This window comes from Bos indicus x Bos taurus, chromosome 13 (genome assembly GCF_003369695.1).
Source record: "Bos indicus x Bos taurus breed Angus x Brahman F1 hybrid chromosome 13, Bos_hybrid_MaternalHap_v2.0, whole genome shotgun sequence".
NCBI classification, from domain to species: Eukaryota; Metazoa; Chordata; class Mammalia; order Artiodactyla; family Bovidae; genus Bos; species Bos indicus x Bos taurus.
The window spans coordinates 71,401,389-71,413,749 of NC_040088.1; the positions used below are offsets into that span (position 1 = coordinate 71,401,389).

Here is a 12,361-nt window from a genome sequence, read left to right on the forward strand (position 1 = left end):
TGAAACTTACAACACATTACAACATTTTAGTATTTATCTCCCCAATATTTTTCTGTGCATATTTTCTAAACCAGATTTAGTCATATCACTTAATAATTTGGCTTGTATTTTGGCTAACATGAGTATTTTCCATGTCCTTATTTTTCCTTCTATGGTATAATTTAAAGGGTGCATTCAGTTCAGTTCAGTTCAGTCACTCAGTCGTGTCCAACTCTTTGCAACCCCATGAATCACAGCACACCAGGCCTCCCTGTCCATCACCACTCCCGGAGTTCACTCAAACTCATGTCCATCGAGTCGGTGATGCCATCCAGCCATCTCATCCTCTGTTGTCCCCTTCTCCTCCTGCCCCCAATCCATCCCAGCATCAGAGTCTTTTCCAATGAGTCAACTCTTTGCATGAGATGGCCAAGTATTGGAGTTTCAGCTTTAGCATCAGCCCTTCCAATGAACACCCAGGACTAATCTCCTTTAGGATGGACTGGTTGGATCTCCCTGCAGTCCAATGGACCCTCAAGAGTCTTCTCCAACACCACAGTTCAAAAGCATCAATTCTTCGGCACTCAGCTTTCTTCACAGTCCAACTCTCACATCCATACATGACTACTGGAAAAACCATAGCCTTAACTAGACGGACCTTTGTTGGCAAAGTAATGTCTCTGCTTTTCAACATGCTCTCTAGGCTGGTCATAACTTTCCTTCCAAGGAGTAAGCGTCTTTTAATTTCATGGCTGCAGTCACCATCTGCAGTGATTTTGGAGCCCAAAAAAATAAAGTCTGACACTGTTCCACAGTTTCCCCACTTATTTCCCATGAAGTGATGGGACCAGATGCCATGATCTTCGTTTTCTGAATGTTGAGCTTTAAGCCAACTTTTTCACTCTCCTCTTTCACTTTCATCAAGAGGCTTTTTAGTTCCTCTTCACTTTCTGCCATAAGGGTGGTGTCATCTGCATATCTGAGGTTACTGATATTTCTCCCAGCAATCTTGATTCCAGCTTGTGCTTCTTCCAGCCCAGAGTTTCTCATGATGTACTCTGCATAGAAGTTCAATAAGCAGGGTGACAATATACAGCCTTGACTTACTCCTTTTCCTATTTGGAACCAGTCTGTTGTTCCATGTCTAGTTCTAACTGTTGCTTCCTGACCTGCATACAAATTTCTCAAGAGGCAGGTCAGGTGGTCTTGTATTCCCATCTCTATCAGAATTTTCCACAGTTTATTGTGATCCACACAGTCAAAGGCTTTGGCATAGTCAATAAAGCAGAAATAGATGTTTTTCTGGAACTCTCTTGCTTTTTCCATGATCCAGCAGATGTTGGCAATTAGATCTCTGGTTCCTCTGCCTTTTCTAAAACCAGCTTGAACATCTGGAAGTTCACAGTTCATGTATTGCTGAAGCCTGGCTTGGAGAATTTTGAGCATTACTTTATCCTGCTTATTGAACTTCTATGCAGAGTACATCATGAGAAACGCTGGGCTGGAAGAAACACAAGCTGGAATCAAGACTGCTGGGAGAAATATCAATAACCTCAGATATGCAGATGACACCACCCTTATGGCAGAAAGTGAAGAGGAACTAAAAAACCTCTTGATGAAAGTGAAAGAGGAGAGTGAAAAAGTTGGCTTAAAGCTCAACATTCAGAAAACGAAGATCATGGCATCTGGTCCCATCACTTCATGGGAAATAAGTGGGGAAACTGGAACAGTGTCAGACTTTATTTTTTTGGGCTCCAAAATCACTGCAGATGGTGACTGCAGCCATGAAATTAAAAGATGCTTACTACTTGGAAGCAAAGTTATGACCAGCCTAGAGAGCATGTTGAAAAGCAGAGACATTACTTTGCCAACAAAGGTCCGTCTAGTCAAGGCTATGGTTTTTCCAGTAGTCATGTATGGATGTGAGAGTTGGACTATAAAGAAAGTTGAGCGCCAAAGAATTGATGCTTTTGAACTGTGGTGTTGGAGAAGACTCTTGAGAGTCCCTTGGACTGCAAGGAGATCCAACCAGTCCATTCTAAAAGAAATCAGTTCTGAATATTCATTGGAAGGAGTGATGCTGAAGCTGAAATTCCCAGTACTTTCGCCACCTGATGCAAAGAACTAACTCATTTGAAAAGATGATGCTGGGAAAGATTGAAGGCAGGAGGAGACAGGGACGACAGAGGATGAGATGGCTGGATGGCATCACCGACTCAATGGACATGAGTTTGAGTAGACTCCGGGAACTGGTGATGGACAGGGAATCCTGCAGTCCATGGGGTCGAAGAGTCGAACACAACTGAGCAACTGAACTGATGCTGTTATCAGCTTTACCACACATAACTAGTTAGTTACTAGTGAGTTTCTAGTTTGATTCCATAGTGGACAAAAAATTGTAACCTGAGTAATTTCCTTTTTTGTTTTTTAACTTGCTGAGACTTTCTGATTGATTTTGGTTCATTCATGTGCATTTGCAGGGACTGTAAATTCTGATTCTGTTGGATATACTGTCAATTAGACTAAGGTTAGTAACTATATTGTCCAATCTGGTACATACTTACTCACTTACTTGCCTGCCTATGCTTTCAGCTACTAAAAGGTGTTTTTCAGTCTTTCAGTATGACTGCAGATTTCTCTTTCTTTGTTGATTTTTGCTTCATGTATTTTGAAAATACATTATTGGATGCATACTGATTCAGGAAGCTAACACTATCTTTAGGAACTATGATTCTTTATTTCTAACAATGCTTTATGCCTTAAAGCCTACTTTGTCTGACAATAATGAAGCTAAGTGCTTTATCTTATTTTTTTAGTGCTTCCTTGGTATATTTCCCCCATCTTTTCATTTTAGGCTTTCTGGTGTTAATATTTTAAGGGCATCTTCCTTGTAGGCAGCATATAATGTTGTTTCAATCAAGTCTTATATTCTTAAGGCTTTTACTTAATATATTTTGTCCTTCTATACTACATGTGATTACTATTATAGCTGTATTTGAATCTACCATTTTATTATTGTTCTCTAGTTTGCTCATCTATTTATTGTTCCTTTTTACTTTTTTTGTTTTCCTATAGATTAATTAAATATTTCTTAATTGTATCATTTTCCAGCATTTATAAACTAAAGGATTAAAACTTTAGATTTATCTATTAAAAAATATTTCAAATGATTCAGCACTTACCTTTAAACAATGCAGTGTATCATTTTTTGTGAACATCTTAAACTTAGTGAGTTCTCCAATAAAACGAACAGTTTTGTTCTTTGTTTCAATATTGATCTGGTCCTTTTTTCGTACCTACAAATGAAAAGAAAAGAAACACTGCTTAACAGTCTGAAATCTGTGATAAGAACTGTTATTTTAATAAGATTGAATTCACTCAAGATATTTTCAATAAATTTGGGTATAGTTTCTTGCTATATTCAAATTATTCTAAGTTAAGACATAATTAGCTCCATGGAACACCAGGGCCAGGACGTGCTTTCCAAAACAGTTTCATGGTCAAGTAATTTGGGGAAACAATGCATTTCATCAGCCTTAAGGAGGCTCTCAAACAAGAAACCTGTTTAACTTAATTCAATGTTCCTTACATTTCTTTGGCAACATAAAATATAAATCCCTCTTTTGAAATGTTAACAACTACTAGTTTGTTAAATTAATATTATAAGGAATATATGTTAGGAAATGCTCCTTTAAAAATAATAAATGCCTAAAGCTCACTTAAGCAGAAAATATTAAGTGTATTATAGTTATGAACTATATATATTTTTTTATTATAAATGCATTAGTACAACAAAATTTTCAATACAATTGCTATTTTTTTTTTTTAATCAACAGTCACAGTCATATACCAAAGCTCAAATCCTTTGCAAATATAAGCCCTGTACTCAGGCACACATTTCAAAAAATAATGAACATAACAAAATCCTATTACAACAGTACAATGTGAGCAGACACATCAAGATAACTGTAAATGGATTTAACCTCAGCATTATATTTTCATCAGAAAACCAAACCTGAAGTCTAGAAGACTTTTCTTTGAACAATAACAATAATATGGCAGTTCTTTGAAACAGTTTACTGTCCTTATTTTTCAGAATACTTCCTATTTGTTCCACACTGAGAAAGGAGTAAAATCTGTATCAATCTGATTTAATGGTTAAAACAACAAGAGAAGAACACAAAGCTGTCAAATGACTTGACCAAGGATCAGTACCAAAACCCCAATCTCCTAACTCATATTTGAGAATTTAACTGCTCAAGCATGTGCTGGGGTTCAAAATAAGTCTTAACCAGGATTTCCCTGGTGGTCCAGTGGTTAAGACTGTGTGTGTGTGTGTGTGTGTGTGTGTGTGTGTGTGTGCGCGCGTGCGTGCTGGGGTTCAAAATAAGTCTTAACCAGGATTTCCCTGGTGGTCCAGTGGTTAAGACTGTGTGTGTGTGTGTGTTCTAACCTCACCCTTACCCGGACAATGAGTGACAATCTTTTACGTAAGTATTAATCTTCTACATAGACAATTTACACTTAAATGGAATTCATCATCTTCCTTTTAAGGACCAACTTTTTGTAGCAAGCAAAAGTAGGTGTTTATAGACTTTTTAGATGTTCCGGGATAATTTTTGAACAAAAATTTGCTAGGTTTAATTTGTTAGGCTTAATTCCCAGCTCTAACACTTTACTGTTACTTAAATTTTATGCCTTAATTTTCTTATCTGTAAAATGGAACTAATCAAAGTAACCTGTATCATATAGGGTTGTGGGTATTAAATCAACTGATACATACAAAGCACAATCAATAGTGTAGTGACTGGGACCATAAAGAGTTCAATAAATGCTAGTCATTGTGAGTTTTATCCACATTTGTACATACATCACTAATACATGGGCACAAAATTAATGTTCACTGACTGAACAAATGAATGAAAATGCTTAATGTTTATATATACATTGTAGTGCCATGAAAGAATTAAGATGTGCAGTTCACAACACTTGAGCTCATGTGGTTGTTTTGTGCCATTTGGGAGTGAGGGTAGGTGTATATTATCCTGGACAATGCATATAAAACTCCCTGAACCTACTCACTCACTTGGAAAAATAAGGATAAAAACAAGGATGATGACAGTGGGCGGTAATGATGATAACTATACTTCACCTAATACTAAGCAACTAATGTCCAGGACAAAAGATTATACAAATGATGCTTACAAAGTGTTTTAAATGATACAGTAAAATGCTTCTGAGAAATAAAAAATGAAAAACTGTACTAAATATAAATTCATCCATGAAAAACTACAGAAGCAAAAAAGTAAAAAAAAAAACAAAAACAACTAAAATATTAACAAAGTTTAAGTGATGAAATTATGAGATTGCCCCCCACTTTCTTCTTTATGTATTTTTGTATTTTCTAAATCATCCAGTCTGGGCATGTGTTTCTTTTACAATTAAAGAAATACAGAAATGGAAAAAGTAAAAAGAAGCATTTCAAAAATGATATACTGAAGCTGAATCTTTAAAGGGAGAAAGGCTGGGAAATACATACATATGCTTTTACAAAGCTCCTTAGGCGATTCTAGATGTACAAGCTCTGTGCTGTGCAGAATCACACAATTTTTAAAATTATTTTAATTGGAGCATAATTGCTTTACAACGTTATGTTGATTTCTGCCATACATGAACCTCTCTCCCACCCCATATCATCCCTCTAGGTTGTCACAGCACTGAGTTGAGCTCCCTGCAGTCATACAGCAAATTCCCACTGGCAATGCCACTCTCTCAGTTTGTCCCACCCTCTCCTTCCACTGCTGGGTCTACAAATCTTTTCTCTACATCTGTATCTCTACTGATGCCCTACAAATAGGTTCATCAGTACCATTTTTATAGATTCCACATTTATCATTAATATATGATATTTGTTTTTCACTTTATGACTTACTTCACTCTGTATAACAGGCTCTGGGTTCATCCACCTCACTAGAACTGACTCAAATTCGTAAGGGTCATACAATTTTAGGTATTACTGAGCATCATAGTTTCCAAAACACATAACAGTGTATCATTCACAATTATTCTTACATATTATTGAAGTTAAGGTAGTACAATCTAACTAAAATGACAAGATTACAGACTTTTAAAATGAGGTATGAATTATCTCATTCCCTCATTTTCAATGGGGGAAAAAAAAAACAACAAGTTTTCAAAAGACTGTGACTGATAAAAAAGACTTATTCTGATTCATTTAATATTTTCTAATCTCATTTGTTGATTCTTTATGATCAAATGGTATGTCAAACACTTCTGCAAAAGTAACACAGGTGAATTAACAATGTAAAAATTTCTATATATTTTTAATTCGATAATGTCTTAAGATTTTATTTATATAATCAAATGTAGCAAAAATGCTGCTTACAACTCATGTATTAGTGACAGCTAAAACCAAGATTAATCAAATAACTAGATTCATATAATGAGTTAAAATCTCTTCAGCTATGTCAACATACAAAAGTAAGAACCTCCAAGGCCTATCATTCATTATTCCCCTAAAGGAAGAACTCTTTGCCCCAAACTGGCCCCTCAATAACTTCACCTAAATATTGTAAGAAAGAAAGAAAGTGAAAGTGAAGTCGCTCAGTAGTGTCTGACTCTTTGCGACCCCATGGACTATAGCCTACCATGCTCCTCCATCCATGGGATATAGGATTTTCCAGGCAAGAGTACTGGAGTGGGTTGCCATTTCCTTCCTCCATAATTAGCTTATTTGTTTTACACAAACATTCAATCATTCAACTAATATTTTGGAAAATCTACTATACACTAAACACTAAGTAGGCACTGGGTTTATAAATAAATAAATCTGCCTTCAAAGAAAATTTATATTATTCTAGGGACTATTGATTGCCAAAGTAGGGAGGATAAGACTCTTGATCTACTGGGGTGGTGGGGATCAAACTTCTACTTAGGTTTTTGGTTTTTATCTCATACTTTAAAGTTACCTTTGTATGTTTTATGATATACATAAAATATCTGGTAGAATTAAAAATGCATATAACTTATAAATAAATATGCCTATACTGGGATATGTGGTCAACTTATTTTACCAAGAGAGAGGTTTGATCCAAAAAGTTAAAAAACCAGATTTCAAAAATGTTGAAGAGTGAGGGTGATTATGTCTGTATTTAAGTAAAAGTTGTCTTCTCCATTATTAAAGAAGCAGCCCTTGCTAAAAATATGGAGAACACAGAAAACTAGAAAGGAAAAGAATTTCTCATAAGTCCACTATCTAACAGCCACTGTTAATACACTGATATATACTTTTTTCTATTGGTTACTTTCTAAGTATTTTAACATAACTGTAAATTTATTATGTTTAAGACTTTAGAGCTTGCTTTTTCTCCCCCGGAAAAGTACTTTATATATGATTTGAAAACTTTTTGGTAAATAAGACTTTCAATGGCTCTATATCATTTCAGCATTGTGATTATACAACCATTTTCTTAATCAATTGTTGGGCTTCTAGATTATTTTCCTTTTTTCCCCTATTACAATTCATGATGTGAATAAAGCTTTTGGGGTACTCAGTATCATTTGCTTAGAACAGATTCTCAGAGTTGTCTACTGTATGAATACCTCCAATGATTTTGAAACATACTGCCAAATTCCTTTCTTCAAATTCCAATCTCAAGTATATGTGAATGGTTTCTCATTTCTATTACCTTCACTAACCAATTAGTCAAATTAGCAAATGTGTTGTTTTAACTAGAATTTCTTTGACTATCAGATAAGAGTTTATACAGTTGTGCCAACCAGCATTTTTTCTCAGGTGAGGTTCTTAAGCAAGAAGCAAATAGGATCAGATTGTGACAATATGTTACAGCTAGAGAGAAGGCAGAGATGGCAAACCTGGTTACACAGCTATTCTAGTTCAAGCTACAGAGAGTGAAAGACAGTGGCACTGGGACTGAAGGACAGACACTATCCTAAGGACGTGTTTTAGAAGGTATTATCAATAGAATTTGGCAAACACGGGTTCCTGAATGTCAGAGGGGCAAAAGTAGAGCTATTTCCCTTGGTGATTATATAAACTATATTGCAAATTTACAGGAAGAATACAGAAGTTTGTAAGAGGAAAGGAAAGACAGATATTTTTTAAAAGAAAATGAGTTTGTCTTATGGATGTATTTAGCTAAAAGTACATGACAACTTATTAAGTACCAGGAGAGAGGCTCTGGTAAGACACAGGTACGTGAGGCTGCTGGGAAATAGATACCAACCAAACCCCGGGGAAACTGCATTCTGTCAAAAAGGAGTGTGGAGGAAGAATACTACCACATAAACTCAGCTGGAAAAAAGAGCAAGGGGATACTGAGGAAAGTAGTCAGAAGTGAAAAGCAGGAGAGCGTGGTTCATAAAAGGGGTCATTATTATTATAAGGACATCTGTGTCTGGGCACCGTGTGATGAGCTTTGTAAGCATTATCTCATTTAATCACTGAGAACAATCCTATTTTAAAAGATAAAATTATCTCATTTAATAAAAGGAAACCGGGGTACGGAGCATTTAAGTAACTTGGCCATTGTGATGGAGCCAGTGATAGTCAGAATCCTCAGGGACATCAACTAGGATGAGGTGCTTAGGAGAGCAGTGAAGGTTTCTGCCAGGGCACTATGATGGGAAACAAAGAGCAACTGTCAGAAGTGTGAGAGACAAGTATACTCTACAGCACTCGAATAAGAAGGAAATTAAAGAGGATGGGGAGGGGTGCAGGTGTGTAAAAATTCTTGTTTATACCTTATTTTAAAGATAGGACAGTGCTGAGCACATTTACTGCCTGATAAAAAGTCAATGGAAAGTCTGCAGATCTGAGGGTGGGAAAGGCTGGATCAAGCAGCAGCAGAGGTGATGGAAGACACCAAGTGCCCTGCTCCTTTCCCCTGAGAGCAGCGTCTCCCAAATACTCTCTGGAATCCTGATACTCTCCTCCTTATACTGAAACCTTACAACAGTAACAAACATGCCATTTCCCTTAACTCTCACCCCAATTTTCAAAGATGGGACAGAAGTACACAAGAACAGAATTTTCGTAATTTTAGGTTTCTCACCAAAAGCACTAATCATGTGTGGTCCAGCAACTTGTATTTTGTTTGACTGTAGCTTTGGTGGAGGGGTATGTGTATGTAACTCATACAATATTGTCATACTGCTGCTGCTGCTGCTAAGTCACTTCAGTCGTGTCCGACTCTGTGCGACCCCACAGATGGCAGCCCAGCAGGCTCCCCCGTCCCTGGGATTCTCCAGGCAAGAACACTGGAGTGGGTTGCCATTTCCTTCTCCAATGCATGAAAGTGAAAAGTGAAAAGGAAGTCGCTCAGTCGTGTGTGACTCTTGGTGACCCCATGGGCTGCAGCCTACCAGGCTCCTCCATCCATGGGATTTTCCAGGCAAGAGTACTGGAGTGGGGTGGCATTGCCTTCTCCAATATTGTCACACTGTCTGCTAGTAAAACACTGTCTTGTCTGTATCTGCCTGATGGGATATCAACTATATGCCTTCAGGCCCATCTGCCCCTAAACTAGTAGCGTTTATCAAAATGTGTCTTTCTAGTGTATAGTCAGCCCCTTCCAGGAGGTTCACAGTGCTCATTATCCTATTAAAGCATTGAGAATTCTTACCATAAAGCAAAAGCAAAATGGTTTGACTTTCTTGATCTCAGTGTTTCCAAACTTTTCTAGACACAGAAACCTGTCCTTGTGTAGTAGTATCCACAAATGTCTGAAATACACTTCAGCAGAAAAGCTGGTTCGGAAAAATTTACCTACAAATCTCATACTAACAGATTAACACCTATGGCAAGAAGCCTTCAGAGACCACCTACCTCCACAGAGAATTTGCCTCCTCTAGACTCAAGGCACTGAGTCTCCAACAATTCATTTGGCAAGTAAGGATGCATTTCCTTATAACATCAATACACATTTAGGGTTTAATTTTTTATTCCACTCTTGCTTTTGTATTTATGCCTTATCTTTCTAATTATATCATGACAGTCCTGACCTCAAGAATTATTTCTGTTCTGGTGCTCAGCCCTACTACTGATGTGGTCAGAGTGAGTGTAATAAAGTACATATTGAGCACAGCAAACACTTATGTGCATTCCAAGCAACTTGCTATATAAAGCTAAATTTTACAAACACAATTTTTCTACTGGCATTTCAGGTCTTTTCAAATTCTACCAATGTTCATTTTGTCACCCCTAAGATATCATTTTATTTCTTTCAAGCCAAGATGATGGGGTAACATGGGTCTGGGAGAACCACTCACAGACACTCTATTAAGAATCTTTAAGGTAAAGATTTTTAAGGCAAGAATCAATAAAAACATGGTCTCTGACCGCATTCACTGAGATCAAAACTTCATGTGCCCCAAACACAGGACCCAACACCTGGAGGCATCCTACTGGCACTGTGCCCTGAATCACGGCCAACCCTGTTTCTTCTGGTGACCCCAAGGAGGCCTGCTGGCTCTCCTGACCTTGGAGAATGGTTTTACTTTAAAAAAGCAAAGAGTACAGTACCTACAATGGGAAAACAAGGTAGCAGCAGCCACTCATCTCCAACTGGAATAGCATTTATAAAATTCAAGTGTTGCTGAACAGATTCACATTTTAAAAATTCAGAAGTCCATACATTCTGAACTGTTATACCACTATCAGATTTCAAAATGTGCTTACCAATAAAATAATCATATTCTTAAACTAAAGAATCCCCACTCATAAGTATATATATATATAAAAAACATAAAATAAATGCTTAAATACATACATGAAATCTGAAATCCCCCCTCAGCATGGAACAAAGATCCTCTGCTACATCAGACATGCAGGGATGCAATGTAGCAACCAATCTTGCATAAAATGGTAGCAAATCCAACCTGCAAAAGTTATATGTGATATGTATAAAAAGCACACCAGAAATAACTCATTTTAAAATAATTTAAACTTTCTCAGATATAGTCACACATTAAAAGATTATAAAAACTAGTAATCATACAGACATGCCCATTGATTGCCATCATAATGAAGTATTTGGAAATCCAATTCAATTTGCCTTGTGAAAGTTTATTAATCATCTGGTATTTTCCATTCAGTGCAATTATCGCACATCTGCAAATTTCATCAAGTATACAATTTTGATAAAAAATGAAATAGCAGAGAAAACATTGCTTAAAATTTTAATCACACAATACTGGGAAGATAAACATAAAGATAACTTAAAAAGAACAAAACAATCCTTTTAAAGCATTTCCTTCATTTATCCATGAAGAAGTTCTTTAGAAGCCTCAAAGTAAAGTAAAAGGGTTAACCAATAACCAAAAGAGTATCTAAGAAGTCAAAAAAAATCACAAAACCTATACACTAACTTATTTTACCCATTATAAAGTCCACTTGGACTCTCACATGGGGCTGACCTACCCTTTCTCTAGACAACTAGTGCAAATATGCATTGCTGCCACCCACTTTCATCTTCAGAGCACTTTCTTGCCAAATTTGGATACAACTCCAGGATTCAGCACTCCAGATAGCCAATACTAATTAGAATCAACACACAAACTAAAAATTTATTTTCCATTCCTGCCACACATTACTTTATAAAACTCGATTATCCAATGAGTCAACACTCAGCAGATCAGACTCTGAAAATGAGAAGTCATGAGGGAAAAAAAGCAGCAAGTAATGGGAGCTAACAGTGAGGAAGGAAGCAAAAAACTAGAAAAATTCAAAACAAGAGCTCAAAAACTACAACCCAAAGCCATTTAGAACAGACAGAAATAATTCTACAAGTCTTACACATCTTTGAATATATCATTATACTACAGAACCATAAAAATGGTTTATCATCAGAGAAAACTCTGCCTACCATGAAAGACTTAAATTAGATCTGGAAAATTCCCAGTGTGGATCGATATAAGCCTTAGCTGAGAGAAGGGACATGGTGAGGAAGGAAGAATGGAGATAAACTTGAAAGGTGGAGTTAAGGGAAGGAAAGTACTCGGAGCCTCAAACACTTCGTATTCCTCTTTGACCATCACAATTCTTTAAATTATCATTTATTTTTTCTTATGAACGTGCCAGGCCCTGTCCTAGGCATCTGATATCCATTATTTATCTTGTTGATCCTAATAACCATAATCACCACTTCAGAAATAAGGCTACAGATGCTGAGAAGTCAAGAATATGGTGCCTCCATAGTAGTACTTCAATATATTTTAAATTTATTCTATCCTTCTTTATGGATTCCCTTGTGGCTCAGCTGGTAAAGAATCTGCCTGCAATGCGGGAGACCTGGGTTCAATCTCTGGGTTGGGAAGATCCCCTGGAGATGGGAAAGGCTAT

The 12,361-nt window shown here is 36.7% G+C and overlaps 1 protein-coding gene across 1 annotated transcript in view; it reads right to left on the bottom strand.

Annotated features, from left to right (window-relative positions):
- UPF2 (UPF2, regulator of nonsense mediated mRNA decay) overlaps nt 1-12,361 on the bottom strand; it is a 95,670-nt gene that overhangs the window by 44,887 nt on the left and 38,422 nt on the right. Inside the window, exons 9-10 of the mRNA XM_027560211.1 lie at nt 10,791-10,899; nt 3,162-3,275 (exon numbers count right to left, since the gene is read on the bottom strand). Of these exons, the coding sequence (XP_027416012.1) occupies nt 3,162-3,275; nt 10,791-10,899 (223 nt within the window). The remainder of the gene's footprint in view (nt 1-3,161; nt 3,276-10,790; nt 10,900-12,361) is intronic.